We start from the raw sequence: 18,011 nt of genomic DNA, 5'->3' as shown, positions 1-18,011 counted from the left end.
GGAGGAGGGAAGGAGGGAGGGAGGGAGAAAGAGAGAGAGAAGAGAGGGAGGGAGGGAGAGAGGGAGCGAGAGAGAGCACGCGGGGAGCGTGGAGGAGGCGGCGCAGGAGAGAAGAGGGAGGGAGGCCAGCGAGGGACAGGACAGGGCGGAGAGGCGGAGGCGACCTAGGGAAAGCCGGGGAGGAGCGAGACCGGCCGCGGGAGGAGGGCGGGCGAGGCGGGAGCCGGGCCGCCGCCGCCTCCCGGCCTCTTTTGTCCCTTCCCTCCTCTGCGTCAGGCTCCCCTGGCCCGGCCTCCCCCTCCCGCTCCCTCCTCCGCCCCGCTCCTCCTCCCCGGGGCTGGATGGAATTTTTTCCCCTGGACGGGAGCCAGCTCGGGGCAGGGCGGGTGGGAAGCCAGGCCGGACTGGGCAGGGCGGTGGGGAGGGGCCGGGGCGGGGGCCCCCTGGGGAGGGGGCTGGTCCGACAGGCCAGGCCGCCGGCGGGGTCCGGGGAGGGGTAGCCCCGGACCTCAGAGCCGGGGAGGAGTCGCCGGCCAGAGGGAGCCGGGGAGAAGGGAAGGGGATGGCGGGCACGGCGGGAGGAAGGGGAGCGGCCGCGGGGCGGCGGAGGCGGGGAGAGGATGGAGAGCGCTCGCTCAGCGGCGGTGGGGCCCGGCCTGCGGGCCCGGGGCGGCGGAGGAGACCCCGTTCCTGCGTCGCGGGAGCCCTGGGAGCCGTGAGTCTGCGGAAAGGGAGGCGGCGGGCTGGGGCCTGGACTCCCGGGTCCCCGAGGGAGGAACACCCAGGGGCCTGGATTTCTGGGTTCTTGGAGGAGGAGTTGGGGGTGGGGAGGTGGCTGGGCGCCCCGACTCCTGAATCCATGAAGGAGGGGGCTGGGACTTGGATTCCGGGGTCCACAGGCTGGAGAAGGCTGGGGACACCTCCTGGATTCAGGAGCGAGGACCGAGATGGGGGCTGGGGCGGGTAGGATCGTGGGGCTGGAGGAGACTAGGGGCGCGATGCTCGAGCCCTCGGGGGAGGTGGAGGAAGATCTGTCTGGCTTTGGAGTGCCTGCGGCAGTGGAGGGGTTAACGTCTGGCTGGAGGGGCGGGGGAGGGGCAGGGATAGGGCTGCGGGGCTTTGAGGGGTCAAGGGTGAGCCGTGCCAATGGGAGGGGGCCGAGGAGGAGGGGCAGGTTGTCTGGGCTGCCAGACAGGCCAGGGTCAGCGGCGGGGGCAGGGGATGTCTGGAGGAGGAGAGGCCCAGCATCCGTGCTCCCTCGGGGACCCGGGATTCCAGGTCCCAGACCCCTCCTCCCTCAGACCTGGGAGTCCACCACCCAGGCCCCCACCCATGCCCCCATCCATTCCAAAATCCGAGCCCCCAGTCCCCTTTTTTCCAGGATCCAGGAGTCTGAGCCCCCAGTCTGTTCTCTCAGACCAGGGAATCCACACTCCAGCCCCTAACCCCTTTAAAACCTCAGCCCCTCCTCCCAAGGAGCACGGCCCCCAACCCTCTGCTCCTCTGGAACCCAAGCGTCCAAGTTCCGGCATCTTTGCCCCTTGGAAGCCTGCAGTTCTGGGGTCCCCCAGGCCCCTCCTCCCCGGAACCCAGGAGTCCCCACCTCCCCTTTAGCCCCAGCTGGAGTCCAGCCCTCCAGGGGTTAAGGGGGCGGGGCCAGCCGGTTGCCATGGTGCCAGACTGTTTGGGTCTGCTCTCTGACCCTTGGGGGCTCCCCAGGGTCCGCAGAGAGGGGGAGGGGGACCTAGGCCTGGGGGAAGTCCAGAGCCCACCCCTTCCCCAAAGCCGGCCTGTGGGCCCGGGGAGTTCACGTTTCCACCCACGCCTTGTCCAAGTGACCTTGAACAAGTCCTGACATCCCCCCCCCTTCCTCTGTCGGCCTCAGTTTCCCCAAGGAGACACTGGCTGGCGGGTGGGGGAGATGCTGAGGTCCCGGGAATCTTGGCGATTCTCGGCTTCCCTTCTCCCCTCACCCCCCTCCTCAGGCCCCAGGCAGCCCCGGGGCATGCTGGGAACCCGGGCCCGGGCTCGGGGCCAGGGGGGTGGGGGGGTGGGGGGGGCGGGGGGGGCGGGGGGGGCGGGGGCGGCCACCTCCCTTCCCCTTCCTCCCCACCTTGGCCTGACTCTCGCCCCCGCCTGAGGGTCTGGGCGGCTGGGAAGGAGGGAAGCGGGGAGAGAGCTGGGACCGTGGACCCGTCTCCGGCCCCCGCCCCCCCCTTTTCCTTCTCCGCCCCTTTCCCGCCTCTTCTGCCCCTCCTCGCAGGTCGCTACCCCAGCCCGGGGCCCCTTCTCAAACCACCCCCACCCCACCCCCAGCTCCAGACCTGGCTCGAGCTGCGAGGGGGAGGGAGAGAGGGAAGGAGAAAGAGAGAGAGAGAGAGAGAGAGAGAGAGAGAGAGAGAGAGGAGGGAGGGAGACCCGAAGGGAGAAGGGGGGAGGGGAGGAAAGAGAGACCGAGACGGAGGTGAGAGATGGGGGGGGAGAGGAAGTGAGGAGAGCCGTCCGAAAAAAGGGATGGAGAAGGGTGGGAAAGAGAGGAGAGGGAGACAGAGACTGAGACAGGGCCTGAGAGAAGGGGAGAGACAAAGAGGGGGAGGGGGGAGAAGGGGAGGATGAAAGACCGGAGGTAGAGGAAAAGGAGGAAAAAGGGGGGGGGAGAGGGAGGCAAACGGGAGCGGGAGAGGAGAGAGGCGACGGGAGAGAGAGAAGGAGGCAGAGCCAGGGAGGGATGCCTGATGCAGGAGGACGAGGAGGCTGGGAACCGGGGAAGGTGGAAAGGAAGAAGGAGAGAGAGGAAACAGGTAGGGCCGGAGAGCCACGACGGCCCAGGAGGAGGGGCTGGGCGGGGGGGGGGACCCCGGCTGGAGGGGTGGGGAGGCTGGGTGCTGAGTCCACCGCCCACCGCCACTGGGAGGCTGACTTTGGGAGGCTCTTCCCCTCTCGGAGGCTCAGCGCCCTCCCCTGCCTCACCTGCTAAATGGGGATGGTGAGGGCACCCCGATCTCTGGACTGGGAGGTGTCAGACAGAAGACGTGCTCTGGGCCCGCTGTGGTGTCAGCGCTGGGGGCTTGTGGCTGTCATCCTTAGAACTGACCCAAAGAAGGGAGGAGACAGGAAGCAAGTACCCAGGGAGGCTCGGGTGTTTGCTAGCCCCCGGTCCCCGGGCATGGAGTCTGCAGACGACTGACCGGAGGGTAGGTAGGGCAGGTGTGCTCAGAGGGCCGAACACCAAGCCAGCACCCAGGAGGCCTGCCGGGCCAGAGGACGACGATCTGGGGGCTGGGGCTCCTGCGTCTCTGGGGGAGAAGGGGGCTGTGGATCTGGACCCAAGAGTCTGAGGGAGGAAGGGGCTGAGGGCTTGGATTCCAGGAACGCTTGGGGAGAAAAGGGTCAGGGGCCCAGGCTCCTGGGCCTCGGAGTTCTTTAGGGAGGAGGGGGCTCAGGGCCTGGACTCCAGGGTCCCTGATGAGGAAGGGGCTGAGGGCCTGGACTCCCGGGTCCCTTGGGGAGGAGGGGCCGGGGGCCCGGACTCCTGGGTCCTGGCACCCACCCGTAGAACCGACCTTGCGGGGCCTTCGCCGCACACAAGCTCGTGTCTGTGGGTCCGTGTCGGGGGCTCACCATCGCGGCTGGGGCCTCCCCGGCCCTCCCCCCCCCCCCACTCCCCGTCCTCCTGGTCCCTGTCTGTCCGCCTGCCGCGCCCCCCGGGCTGAGGTAGGAGGTTGTATAGTTGAGCAGGACACCCAAGGAGATCACTATACGACCTCCTAGCTTTCCCCAGGCTGCGCCCTGCACGGGACAGGGCCCGGCGGGGACCCCCAGCCCCACTCGGGGACCCTGAGCCCCACTGGGCTGCCCCAGGGACCCTGGGAGGAGGAGCCGGGCTGTCTTTTCTGTCCTAGCCCCTGGATCCCCTCCCTGCCCTGAAGTCTGTTTTACTCCTGTCTGTCTCTCCGGCTCTGCTGTGTCTCTGTGGCTTCTGCGTCTCTTTCGCAGTGGATTCTCGGCATCCCTCTGGTTCTGGCTTTCTAGGTCTCTGACCCTCCCAACATCTTGCTGTGTCTGTTTCTGTCCTTTTTGGTCTCTCTGTCTTCTGGCTCTCGGAATGTCTCTGTGCCCATCTCCATCTCTGACCCCCACCCCAGGGCCTGCGGGGCCACCATATACCATGTTGCCAGCCTCTGGGTCCCTGAGACCCTTTAACCTGTGAGGACATCCAGGGTCACAGGTGAGGTTCTTGGGAGCCTGGCGTCTGGCCCAACCACACACCTGGGGAATTGCCGGCCTGACCCGGAGCCCTGACTCCTCATACCCTTCCTCCAGAGCATGACATTTGGCCACCAACTGAAACCTGACCTCTGACCCCAGACCTCTGGCCCTTCCCCCGCCCTGTGGCGACCTCATAAAGGTTACTAGCTTCTCCCCTGGCCTTGAGACCCACACGATGGCCCTGCTGGTGCTGGCCAGGGCGGTCCCGTCTGCCCTGCTGGCCCTGGCTATCTTCAGGGTGCCCGCCTGGGCCTGTCTCCTCTGCTTCACGACCTACTCCGAGCGCTTCCGCATCTGCCAGATGTTTGTGGGGATGCAGAGCCCCAAGCTCAGGGAGTGTGAGAAGGCCTTCACGGCCGCCTTCCAGGGCCTCTCTGACACCGAAATCAGTGAGGACATCCGCCTTCCTCAGTGTCCTGGGGAGGGCGCAGAGGGAGGGGCGGGAGAGGCCCAGAGGGTCAGGCTGAGGGATAGACAGAGAGAAATCGTCACAGGCGAAAGGCTCAAAGACCATGAGAACAGCAGAGGCTAGGGACAGAGAAACACAGACAGGGGAGGAAAGCAGGGCAGAGACTCAGACGGGGGAGGATGGAGACTCAGGGGAGGATGGAGACTCAGACAGGGGAGGATGGAGACTCAGACAGGGGAGGATGGAGACTCGGAGACGGGGGAGGATGGAGACTCAGGGGAGGATGGAGACTCAGACAGGGGAGGATGGAGACTCAGGGGAGGATGGAGACTCGGAGACGGGGGAGGATGGAGACTCAGGGGAGGATGGAGACTCGGAGACGGGGGAGGATGGAGACTCAGGGGAGGATGGACAGTCAGAGAGGGGAGGAAGGAGACTCAGGGGAGGATGGACAGTCAGAGAGGGGAGGAAGGAGACTCGGGAGGATGGACAGTCAGAGAGGGGAGGAAGGAGACTCAGGGGAGGATGGACAGTCAGAGAGGGGAGGATGGAGACTCAGGGGAGGATGGACAGTCAGAGAGGGGAGGAAGGAGACTCAGGGGAGGATGGACAGTCAGAGAGGGGAGGATGGAGACTCAGACAGGGAGGATGGACAGAGAGGGGAGGATGGAGAGTCAGAGAGGGGAAGACTCAGACTCAGACAGGGGAGGATGGAGACTCAGAGAGAAGGGAGGACGGAGACAGGGCAGAGACTAGGGGAAGCAGGATAGAGACTGATGTTGAGGGAGAGACTCAGGGAAGATGGAGACCCACAGAGAGGTGAGGATAGAGCCCGGGAGGGACTCAGGAAGCATAGAGACTGTGGGGCAGAGAGTCAGCAAGGGGAGGGCAGGGACTTGGGAGGGCAGAGACTCAGAGACAGAATGTTCCCATTAGGGACACGGTGTTTGCGGGGAGCTGCCTCCCCCAGCCCCTGCCCCCTCCTTCACCGCCAGACTATGATGAGAGAAGCCACCTGCATGACGCCTTCACCCAGATGACCCATGGCCTGCAGGAGGTGGCTGCTGCCCAGGGTGAGCGTGTGGGGGTGGGGAGATGGGACATGCGGACTCGGAGCCCCCAAGAGATGGGTATGTGGGAGGGCCCGGGGCAGAGGAAGGAGGCCCCAGAGTTGGGCAGTCATCTGGGACGGGGAAAGCTGGGAAGCTATGAGCTCAGCTACTTGACCAAGCGGAGGCTGAAGGCAGCTCTAAGAGCCAGAGGCTGATGCTGGCGAGTGGGGAAAGGACGCTGAGAAATTGCCTAGACAAGTCCAGGTGGGGCGGGTAGATTCTGACACGGCCGCACGGCAAACACTTAACTGGTAATGAAGTTCTGGGTGGGTCACTGCCCCTCTCCTGTCCTCCACTTACCCATCTGTAAAGTGGGACAATCTCCTTGCCTCCTAGGATGGCCACAGAGCTCACTGTGGGGTGTGGGGCTGCCTGATGAGGCTGACCTCAAGGAGGACGTCTTCCTCTAGGACAGAACTCACCCACACAGTCTCACTCACACACAGCACTCACACACACACTCTCACACAAACACACGGACTCACAGACAGCACTCAGGCAAACATACACGCTTTCACACACAGACACACACACACATACACACACACGCAGATTTCTTATAAAGCGATTCCACATTTTTGAGGTGTGAGGCGATCAGAGGGCAGGAAAACAGAAACAGCAGAGTAGATCACTCCAGTGACAGTGGTGAAGAGAGATGGGGTGTGACCGCCCTGGTGAGACAGGCACACGTGACGGCCTTGAGGTGTGTGGCCGTGCGAAGCGACCTCAGGGCCGGGGGCCGCGCATGGCCAATGGGCAGTGTTGGCAGTAATCATGCCAGGTCACCACGGCCACCATCCCCATGACGTGCCAGAGCCTGGAACTGCGGAACCTCAGAGTTGCAGGAGAGAGGCCACAGAGCCCTGCGCTGTGTCATAAACTGGCTTCCTCTTAGGTACAGGAGCTCAGGGCTTATTCCCACACCCACAGTCACTCCCTTTGCTTCCTGCTTTGCCCACCAAGCATTTTGTCAAAGATCCCCAAAAAGGGGAGGATCCCATCCCCGCCGGGGCATCCAGGGCCAGCCCGGAGAAGGCTTCAGCTGTGGCTCCCCCGACCCCCACTCCCAAGGGAGACCTGAGGCCCTACAGCTCTCTATGGGCGGGTGGTTCAGGATTCCAGGAAATGCCCTTTCCCCCCACGTGGGCTGTCTCGTCACAGAAGCTTTTGAAAAGATCAGGAAACTCCGGATCTGGGAGTGGAAGTCTTCTGTGGGGCCGGCTGTGGGACCAACTTGGGAGGAGAGAGAGAAGAGGCTGGGTAAGGGTCCAGGCCAGAGTGGAGGCCCAAGTTGGCGCTTGGGGCTCTGAAGGTGGAGAAGAGGGGCCAGGGCCAGAGAATGCGGTCTGCTGGGCTGTTTGGGGAGGCATAGAGGGCAGCGTCCGAGACAGGTCCTGCGCCATGCCTGTTGGGCCATGTGTCGTCACTGAAATAAGGAGCCTGAGAAAGAGCCGGGGGTAGATTATGAGCTCGGTTAGCGTGTAGTGACTTTGAAAGGTCCCAGGGATGTTTAGGAGGCAGCTAGATACCTAGGTGCAGAGTTCAGCAGAAAAGTCAAGAGTTTTGAGTCTTTGCCCTCGGGGCACTGGGGAGCCACCGGAGGAATGTGAGCCGTGAAACAGGGGCAGCTCTGAGTGCAGAAGGAGCCCTCTGGGGGCGTGTGGAGGATGGACCAGAGGGAGAGTCTGGAGGTCAGGAGAAGCTGGTGCAATACGTTCAGTGATATTTACTGAAGGTGCAAACCACCTGTCCTCGGGTTGCTTATATTGGGGTGGAGTCTGGGAAGACAGACAATAAACATAATCGATAAAATACCTTACTATCTTAGTATATCAATTGGTGATCCCTGCCGTGGAGGAAAACAGAGAAGGAGAAGAGAAAGGGGTGATAGTTTTATTGTCTTTTATTTTTGGAGATAGGGTCTCACTTTGTCACCCAGGCTGGAGTGCAGTGGCGTGATCATAGCTCACTGCAGCCTCGAACTCCTGGGCTCAAGCGATCTTCCTGCCTCCGCCTCCCGAGTAGCTGGCACTACAGGCAGCGTGCCGCCACCTTTGGCTAATTAAATCTGTAATGATGGTGTCTTGCTATGTTGCTTGGGTTGGTCTCGAGCGCCTGGGCTCAAGTGATCTTCCCGCCTCAGCCTCCCAAAGTGCTGGGATTACAGGCATGAATCACCATGTCTTGCTGGGTGATAATTTTAAATCGGTTGGTCAGGGGAGGTGGAAATGCCAGGGTCCAGTCGAGACCTGAACAAGGTGACAGTGACAGCCATGCAGATAATCTAGGGGGAGAGATTTTTCAGGCCACAGGAAATAGCTAATGCAAGAGCCTGGGGCCCGTGGGGCTGGAGTGAAGGTGAAATCGGAGATAGCAAGAGGCCACCTCCCATAGATCCTCATAGACAGAGGTGGTTCTCAAGCCCCGGCATACATCAGAATCCCCTGGGAGCTTATTTAAAATGCAGATTTCTGTCAAGATCCCAGGCAGTGCTGATGATGCTACTCTGGGAGCACTCAGAATCGCTGTTGTACGTCCTTGGAATGACCTTCTATCTTTTGCTCTTGAAATGGGGGGGCTGTCGGAGGACTTTACACCAAGACACAGGATCTGACCTGGGGTTTACCAGGGTCTCTCTGGCAGCCGTGTGGGGCCTGGGCAAAGGCAGGAAGACTTCCAGTGAGAAGCTGGCTCGTCGTGGGTCAGACAAGTCAGACAAGTGGTCCGGGGAGACCAGATGAGGTCCGAGCAGAGCAGGGTGGGCACAAGGATTTGACTGTGTGCCAGGCCTGCCCATGCGTGTGAGACGCTATGTCTGCCATGCAGAGAGTCATTCATATGAAGTATCCTCCTAAAGGATATCCTCAGCCAGGCGCGGTGGCTTACGCCTGAACACTTTGGGAGGCTGAGGCGAGTGGATCACGAGGTCAGGAGTTCAAGACTAGACTGCCCAAGATGGTGAGACCCTGTCTCTACTAAAATACAAAAATTAGCTGGGCGTGGTGGCAGGTGCCTGTAATCCCAGCTTCTCGAGAAAGTGAGGCAGAGAAAGTTGCTTGAACCTGGAAAGTGGAGGTTGCAGTGAGCTGAGATCGCACCACTGCACTCCAGCCTGGGCGAAGAAGCAAGACTCCATCTCAAAAAAGAAAAGAAAAGAAAGGATATCTTCTACCAGCCCTGTGATGCTGGGTTTTATAGCCCCACTTTTCAGATGGGAACCCTGACGCTCATCTTGACAAGAACAGTAGACCTGGGATATATCTGGAGATAGACTGGACCAGATGGAGGTGGGTGAGGGCAATGGGAAGAATCAAGGATGACTTTTGAGTCTCCGCCAGCTGGAGGAGCAGGGAGTTGGAGGAGCTGATGTAGGCTGACTGCCTCTTGATGATCCCAGGTGGTCTTGTTTGTGTAGGTCTATATATAATCCACAGAGTGGATGACGTGGTACAGACAGCAGGCAGTATGCCACATGCAACGATTAGGTATGGAGGCCCTAGAGCCTGACCACCAGGGTCAAATGTAGCCGTGTGATTTTGGACCACTTCTCTAATCTCCCCATGCCCCAGTTTCCCCATCTCAAGCTTGGAGATGGCAATCGTAAGTTTTCCAGTCTTCTCTAACCCTCACTACGTGCCAGACGCCATTCTACACGCTTAGAGACAACATGCCATACAATCAGTAAAACATAGTCCTCATGGTTCTGTGTGGCTGCTAGAGCTCCAGCCATCAAAACAAATTTTTATTTAAGGATTCAGCCTCTCCCCAGCCCTGCGATACACTGCTCCTGTGATACAGACACTGCTATCATCCCCATTTTATGAATGAGGAAACTGAGGAAAAGGAAGGTGGAGTCACTTGGTCATACGGGGAGGAGGGCTTGTAATTGATACTCAGATTTGAAACAGGTATGCTTAAGACAGAAGCGCCAGGACTCAGAGCCAGATGTTCTAAATCATAGTCGGAGCTCCTGATGATATGCAACTCCTCTAGGGAAGACTTTACAACACCCACCCATGCCTCTTTATGGCCCACTTGATAAAACCCAGGCTCCTTGGTCTGTTTGGAACATTTTACTCCATTCGTACTCCCCTGGTGGGTTATAAACCCACCCCGCCACCATGGCTTACTTGGTATATCCCACAGTCACCCTTTCCCTGAGTCATTTGATTTGGCCCATAGAAATTCTTTGGATGATCCTCTAACGTCCTGGCCTCTCATTTGTGCACCCCAGTCTGACCACATGCTCCTGATCATCCTGCCATCTTGAGACCACACTTCTGCTCTGTGGCCAAGGAGAGACCACTAAGTCCTCACTTGGAACCCACTTCTTGGCATGAGTGCCTTCTCTCTCCAAGTGTATATCCAACCGTCATTGTTTCGGCCACTCTCTTGCCAATATCCTTAGTCCCCTCCCTTTTTGTATGGCTTTACATCACAGAGGAAGCTTTCCCCTGTCCCTGCAATGGCTTAAGCCAATAGGAAGTTTACCTCTCCTATACAAAGTAAGTCTTGAGGTAGGCACTTAAAGTTAGTATGGCACCTCCATTTCTTGGGGACCCAAGCTCTTTCAAGACTGAATATCCCAGGGAATAGCCCTTTGTCCTCATGGTCCTGTGTGGCTGCTAGAGCTCCAGCCATCAAAACAAACTTTCAGGCAACAGGATACAAATTTTCAGGCAGCAGAAGGATGAAGGAATCAATAAGATGGCGCCACCATCTCTTTTTTGTTATTGTTGTTTTTTTAGAGACAGGGTCCTGCTCTGTTGCCCAGGTTGGAGTGCAGTGGTGCAATCATAGCTCACTGTAGCCTCGACCTCCTGGGCTCAACCATCCTCCCACCTCAGCTTCCTGAGTAGCTAAGACTACAGGCACATGCCATCACCCCTGGCCAATTTATAAAAATTTGCTTAGAGATGGTGTCTTCCTATGTTGCCCAGGCTGGTCTCAAACTCCTGCCCTCAAGCGATCATTTCACCGCAGCCTCCCGAGTAGCTGGGATTCCAAGTGCAGTACCACCTCCTTTGTAAGGCCACTTCCGGTGACATATCACACATCTACTTACATCCTATGGCTACAGCGTGGCCACGTGACCACAACTTCAAGGAAGGCTGGGAGATGAAGCCTTTTCTCTGTGTTCTGTGGATATAGATACACAGATACTTAGAGGCAATGGGCAATCCCTGTGTATTGGTTTGCTAGAACCACTGCAACCAAGTCCCGTAGCTGGGTGTCTTGAACAGCAGAAGTTTCTGCCTTCCGTAAGGCTGAGGTCACGGTTTTGGCGTCAGCAGGGTTGGTTTCTTCTCAGGCCTCTCTCTTTGGCTTGTAGAGGCTTTCTTCATGTGTCCCTGTGTGCATGGCTGTGCCCTAATTTCCTCTTCCCGGAAGGACACCAATCATACTGCATTACGGCCCACCCTAATGACCTCATTTTAACTTAATCACCTCTTTAAGAACCAAGTACAGTCACATTCTGAGGTACTGGGAGCTAAGACTTCAACAAACGAATTTGGGGGTAGGGGCACAATTTAGCCCATAAAATCCTGCCGCAATCCTAATTTCCACAAACCACCATGAGATCAAGCCAGCTGTCCACTTTGTTAAATTCCACTGGAAAAAGCCACAAACCCTTACAGTTTGGAGGCCATTACAGTGATCAAAACACAAGGTCAGGCATGGTGGCTTACACCTGTAACCCCAGCACTTTGGGAGGCCAAGGTGGGGAGATCACGAGGTCAGGAATTCGAGACCAGCCTGGCCAATATGGTGAAACCCCGTCTCTACTAAAAATACAAAAATTAGCCAGGTATTGTGCTGGGTGCCTGTAATCCTAGCTACTGGGGAGGCTGAGGCAGGAGAATCACTTGAACCTGGGAGGTGGAAGTGGCAGTGGGCCAAAATCATGCCACTGTACTCCAGCCTGGGCAACAGAGCGAGACTCTCTCAAAACAAAAACACCTACAAAGACCAAGAACAAACAAGGGTAAAAGATGTATTCTATAAATATCATAGAAATGAATATGGGCTGGAGACTACAGAGAAGTGGCCAGTGTGTGCCCCATTTCAAGGGAACGGCTGCTACTAATCTCCAGCTAATTGCTGCCTTATGGAAATGTGATCTCTGTGTTACAGCTCTTCCAACTTTTTAAAAAAGAGATGCCAAACTTTTTTTTTTTTTTTTTTTGAGACGGAGTTTTGCTCTTGTTACCCAGGCTGGAGTGCAATGGCGCGATTTCGGCTCACCGCAACCTCCGCCTCCTGGGTTCAGGCAATTCTTCTGCCTCAGTTTCCTGAGCAGCTGGGATTACAGGCACATACCACCATGCCCAGCTAATTTTTTGTATTTTTAGTAGAGACGGGGTTTCACCATGTTGACCACGATGGTCTCGATCTCTTGACACTCGTGAGCCACCCGCCTCGGCCTCCCAAAGTGCTGGGATTACAGGCTTGAGCCACCGCGCCCAGCGAGATGCCAAACATTTATGTGACATTCCAAATTGTATATGTTGGTGACCGGTTCAATTTCTTTTAAACACTTTCCAGGCCAAATATCACATATCCTAGGGATGGATTTGGGCCATAGGCCACCAGTTGGGGTCTCCAGTTCCAGTTGGATCCTGGAATTCATTCTACAAATACTTAATGAGCACTTCTAAGATTCAGGGCCCTCTCCAGGATTCAGAGGACACAGAGCTAAGGAAGAACGTATTTACGAGACAGACATAAATGATCATCATCTATATATAAATATATGTAATTGCAGACGGATGAGAGCTAGGAACGAAATGATTGCGATGAGAGACAAAAACAGAGAACTTGATTAGATTTGTGGTGATGGAAGGATGATTATGAGACAGAAAAATGTGCTAAAAGCAGAAGCCGGCATGTGCAAAGGCCCTGAGGTGCTATGGAATGTGGTTGTTTTCCTATTAAAGGAAATGAGGCCTGGCTCAATGGCTCATGTCTGTAATCCCAGCACTTTGGGAGGCCGAGGTGGGTGGATCACTTGAGGTCAGGAGTTGGAGACCAGCCTGGCCAACATGGTGAAACCCTGTCTCTTCTAAAAATACAAAAATTAGCTGGGCGTGGTGGTGCGCACCTGTAGTCCCAGCTACTTGGGAGGCTGAAGTAGGAGAATCACTTGAATGCAGGAGGCAGAGATGGCAGTGAGGGAGATGGCACCACTGCACTCTAGCCTGGGTAACAGAGTGAGACGCTGTCTCAAAAAATTAAAATAAAATAAAAAAGGAAATGAAAGGGGGGCACTAGTGATGGGACAGGGAGGGAGGGGGACTAGGGCCAAACCACGCAGGACCTAATAGGCCTTCGTGAGGAATTTGATCCTTATCCACCCCTTCTCCCCTCAACAAGCTACATGCAGGTGATGTCCAGGAGGGCTGCCATCCTGGAGAGATTCAGGAGGCAGAAGAAAGGCGACTTAGGGACTTGTTAGCCTTCAGGTCCACAAGGTGGGAAGAAAGGAGAGGAAGGAGGAGAGGATATGGTAATAAGAGAGATGTAGGGGTGGAGAGGAGCTGGGGAAGGGCAGACACCGTGACAGCACATCCTAGATCAAAATGCAGGACCAAGGACCAAGCCCTACGGGAAGGATTTTACTACACAGGCCGCCCTCCCTGTTACTCTCCAGGATCCTTTAAGGTTGCCTTCCCTGATGCGGCGGAGAAAATGAAGACGGTCATTACACAGCTGAAAGAAGGTAAAGCAGACTCCTGATCTCCTCCCCCCCGACACACACAGAATTGGAAAACCCCACTCCTGGCTGGGCATGGTGGCTCGCGCCTGTAATCCCAGCACTTTGGGAGGCTGATGTGCACAGATGACTTGAGGTCAGGAGTTCGAGACCAGACTGACCAACATGGTGATACCCCCATCTCTTCTAAAAATACAAGAATTAGTCTGGCGTGGTAGCGCATGCCTGTAATCCCATCTACTCAGGAGGCTGAGGCAGGAAAATCACTTGAACCCTGGAGGTGAGGTCGCTGTGAGCGGAGATCTTGCCACTGCACTCTAGCCTGGGTGACAGAGCAAGACTCTGTCTCAAAACAAAACAAAACCCACTTCTGAGATCCCGATCCACTCTCCTGGCCCCATCTCCGAGCCTCAGGCCTTGGGGATCGACTCCCATGTGGACCACTGTGGATTTGGCCTCACCCCTTCGATGGAAGTTTTCCTCTCCAGCTAGGAGCAGTCATGGGATGTGTCTCTGTGAAAGGGTTCGTCTCCTACTGATCCCCTTTCCGGGACTACTTCTAGCCCGCCTTCTCAGCGGGATACAACTGGACTGCCCACCCCGCGTCAGGCCCTCCGGAAAGCCAGTGTCTCCCCCTAACCCCCAAGTAGATGGCTGGCAGCGGGCCTGGGCCTGACCCCTCCCAGCGCAAAGCTCAGGCCTGGCCCCGCCCCCAGGTGGAACGCAGCCGGCTTGACCGCGCCCCCAGGTTGTGACTGCAGCTTGACCCCACCCCCTCGGAGCAAAGCGTCTAGCCCTCTAACAACCGATAGGGAAGCATGGGGTGGGGGGTTCTTCCCACGACCTTTAAGTGGTGATGTTTCCTCTCTCCCTACAGCCCAGGCCTGCATCCCTCCCTGCGGTAAGGAGTTCATCTAAAAGTTGGAATTGTCGGGTAAGGGAGGTGGTTGGGGCCGAAACCTAAGACATCAGGTGGGGGAAATTGGATGGGCTTCCAATCCTTAGGAGGCCAACAAGAGCCCCGGAGAAAAAGTAGTAAACCAGGTGTTGCTCTAAATCCTCATAGAAGGTGGGTGTGAGAGCCGAAGCAAACCAATAGGAATCCTGGAGGGCAGAGAGGAGGAAGAGGCAGCTAAGGACTGCAGGTTCGGCGGGTTTAAGATGCTACCTGGCCAATGGACCCCCGGGAGCTGTATGGATCTCAAAAGGGCCAAAGGGCCCTGGGCAGGTGGCGCCGAGACCCAGCGTTCCCACTCCACAGGTCTCCAGGAGTTTGCCCGGCGTTTCTTCTGCAAAGGGTGCTACTCCAGGGTCTGTGACCTCCCGCTGGACTGCCCAGGTGAGCGGCAGGTCCTCGGGGTGTAGGGGACCAACCTGAGAAACCGGACCAGAGCACCGCGGCGAGGCCAGGCGTGGGCGGGGCCCAGCGAGTGATCCATGCCCTGTCTTCAGTTCAGGATGTGACAGTGACTCGGGGCGACCAGGCTATGTTTTCTTGCATCGTGAACTTCAAGCTGCCAAAGGAGGAGATCACCTATTCCTGGAAGTTTGCAGGAGGAGGTGTGAGTCGGGGCGAAGGCGGCGCAAAGGGTTTAGACGGGCGAGTTAGGCTTCACTATGGGTTGGGGAGTCAGCATGCGGGGGTGAGACTCCGGGGAGCTGCGTCTAGACACAGGCAGCAGCCAAGAAGAGGGCCCCGGGATTTAGGGGAGAGCTCGAAGATTAGAATGCAGGACCAAGGACCTGGCGCGGTGGCTCGCTCCTGCAATCCCAGCGCTTTGCAAGGCCAAGGCAGGAGGATTGCCTGAGCCCAGGAGTTCGAGACCAGCCTGGGCAACATACTAAGATCCCACCTCTACTAAAAAATTTAAAAAACTGCCGGGCATGGTGGTGCACGCCTGTAGTCCCAGCCACTGGGGAGGCTGAATGGGAGGATTGCTGAAGTCCAGGAGTTCGAGGCTGCAGTGAGCTATGATCGTGCCACTGCACTGCAGCCTGGGGGCCAGAACGAGACCTTGTCTGGAAATAAATAAATAAATGCAGGTTCTAGGGGCAGGTTGTGCTTAAGGGTTTAGGCAGCGTGGGGAAAGTGCATTTAGGGCTGGGGAGGAAGTAGAAGGCTGGGGGGGGTCAAGGGTCAAGGCTCAGGGAAGGGACTCAAGGGGGCGTGGTGTGGCTCGGGGGATGGGGCTTGCAGGTTACCCTTTGGCAAGCCGAAGTTGAGAAGCTTAAGCCCGCGGGTCCCGCAGCTCCGGACTCGGGACCTGTCCTATTTCCGAGATGTGCCGCGGGCCGAAGGCTACCTGGCGCGGATCCGGCCGGCGCAGCTCACGCACCGCGGGACGTTCTCGTGCGAGATCAAGCAAGACCAGCGCCCCCTGGCTCGGCTCTACTTCTTTCTTAACGGTGGGGCGGGGCGCGGCGGCGGGAGCGAGCGGGGCGGGGCGAAGGCCGGGGCTCGTGCCCGTCTGACGCGCGCGCGCCCCCGCAGTGACGGGTCCGCCCCCGCGCGCGGAGACCGAGTTGCAAGCCGCGTTCCGGGAAGTGCTGCGCTGGGCCCCGCGGGATGCCGAGCTGATCGAGCCCTGGAGGCCCAGCCTGGGCGAGCTGCTGGCCAGGCCCGAGGCTCTGACGCCGAGCAACCTGTTCCTGCTTGCAGCCCTCGGGGCCCTCGCCTCGGTGTGTGCCACCGGGTTGGTGTGGTGAGTGCTCAGGCCTCCGGAGTCCCAGCCTCGAGCTCCCCGCTTTCTCAGATCCCACCGAGAGGTCTGGGTTCCCAGCAACCTCCAGGCCAGGAGGTCGGGCTCTCAGCCCCTCCTCCCTTACATCCAAGAGTCCAGGCCCCCTGCCCTCCTCCCTCAGACCCAGGAGTCCAGGGTCGGTCCACCTTTTCCACCCAGGAGTCCAGGCTTCCAGGCCCTAGATTTCTAGCCAGCCCCTTCCTGTTACACACATACCTCTTTGTTTCCTCAGGATGTTCTTTGAATGGTACCGCAGTGGCAGCTAACAAAGGTGTCTCTTTCCTCCTTCCCTCTCCTATTTCCATCCTGAAAATAAAGCATATGTTTCAACTCTGGATTGTTTGGTCTCTGAAGGTGGTCACTACTAACTCAGGTAGGAGGAGGTGCAGCAAGCCCACACATGCCCAGGTGAATACGGGCCCCATAATGACAGTGACAGGCATAGGTATCACCGGGCAGGTTTCTGCACTGAGGGTTTAGGTGGGAACCCAGATACCCACCTCCTCAGATTACTGGCTGTCTCCTTGACACTTCCACCTGCAGAAGGCACCCCCAAATAGAGTCCTTGATGTTGCCCTCAGAGGCTCTCTCTCCCCAAGGCTGTCTTCCTACCAGAAAGAGCACCACCATTCAGCTCAACTGAGTTCCAGCTCATTTTCATTTCCAACTCTGACTTTCTAACTTCTAAATATCTCCTGAAGCTGCCTTCTCTGTGGTCCCAGAGAAGGGGATGGGACCACACCCCCACCTCATGTCTGGACCACGGACCAGCGCCCCCCCTGCCTCTCCTTGACCTCTCCCTACTGTAGCCCATTCTCTGCATACCAGCAGGACTTGTTTTTTATTTTATTTTATTTGGAGACAGAATCTTACGCCAAGGCCCAGGCTGGAGTGCAGTGGCGCGGTTGTCAGCTCACTGCAACCCCTGCCTCCCTGGTTCGTGTGATTTCTCCTGCCTCAGCCTCCCGAGTAGCTAGGATTACAGGCATGCACCGCCATGCCTGTTATTTTTAGTAGAGATGGGGTTTCACCATGTTGGCCAGGCTGGTCTCGAACTACTGACCTCAAGTGATCCACCTGCCTCGGCCTCCCAAAGTGCTGAGATTACCGGCGTGAACCACCCACACCTGGTCGAATTGTACACTTTGAATGGGTGAACTCTGTGGGAGAGAAATTGGGGACAAATAGGGACAAGTGTCCCAAAGAAATTTGCTATCAACAAAGAAATGGAACAGTAGTTTATGGGGAAGCTGAGGTCAAGGGGGGGGGGGGGTCTTAAAAATGGGAGAGTAGCAATATGTTTGGATGCTGATGGAAAAGGGTCAAGGGGAAAGGAGAATTGATCATGAGGTGGAAATAACTGCTGGAGTGAAGTCTTTGAGCAGACAAAGAGGTCACAGGGTCTGTTGCCCTAACGGAAGAGGTTGGCATTGGCTTAGAGCACAGACGAGTCGCCCTCCGCAACAGGAAGGAAGTGGAGTGTATGGGCATAGGGCAAGTGAGTGGGAAGAGTGGACATGGGGCTCCAACCAAAGTTTTCTTTTTTAACCCCAATTTTCTCAGTGACACAGGAAGCCAGCTAAGAGGCTAGGGGAGGAGGTGCTGGAGGTTTGAGGAGAAAAGGGATGAGTTAGCCTTCTGAGCAGGTAGACTGCAGAGAAAAGCACCATCCGCAGTGCTTGAGAGCGTCGGCAGGCAGGTGACAGGTGCTTCGGAAGTACCAGCGAATGAGTTGAGTGATGTAACCCTCACACCAACCCTGCCCC

General features: G+C 57.5%; 1 protein-coding gene across 4 annotated transcripts; it reads left to right on the top strand.

The window, feature by feature from the left end:
• The first annotated feature begins 552 nt into the window (after window positions 1-552).
• Window positions 553-16,580, top strand: SPACA6 (sperm acrosome associated 6). 4 transcript variants are annotated; one of them, XM_039466849.2, is made up of 9 exons: window positions 553-715; window positions 5,615-5,751; window positions 13,442-13,510; window positions 14,382-14,405; window positions 14,571-14,843; window positions 14,957-15,066; window positions 15,754-15,910; window positions 15,996-16,206; window positions 16,478-16,580. In XM_039466849.2, exons 1-9 carry the CDS (start codon window positions 621-623, stop codon window positions 16,509-16,511), a joined length of 1,110 nt encoding a protein of 369 aa, XP_039322783.1. In that variant the 5' UTR covers window positions 553-620; the 3' UTR covers window positions 16,512-16,580. The 4 variants fall into 4 exon arrangements, with proteins under 4 accessions (XP_039322783.1, XP_039322784.1, XP_074242112.1 ...); XM_039466850.2 differs by having other exon boundaries at window positions 554-715; window positions 14,766-14,843; XM_074386011.1 differs by lacking the exon at window positions 553-715 and adding an exon at window positions 2,068-2,801.
• The last annotated feature ends 1,431 nt before the right edge of the window (window positions 16,581-18,011 follow it).

This window comes from Saimiri boliviensis, chromosome 14 (assembly GCF_048565385.1).
Source record: "Saimiri boliviensis isolate mSaiBol1 chromosome 14, mSaiBol1.pri, whole genome shotgun sequence".
In the NCBI taxonomy this organism is placed as follows: Eukaryota; Metazoa; Chordata; class Mammalia; order Primates; family Cebidae; genus Saimiri; species Saimiri boliviensis.
This window is presented reverse-complemented; position numbering and strand designations above follow the sequence as displayed.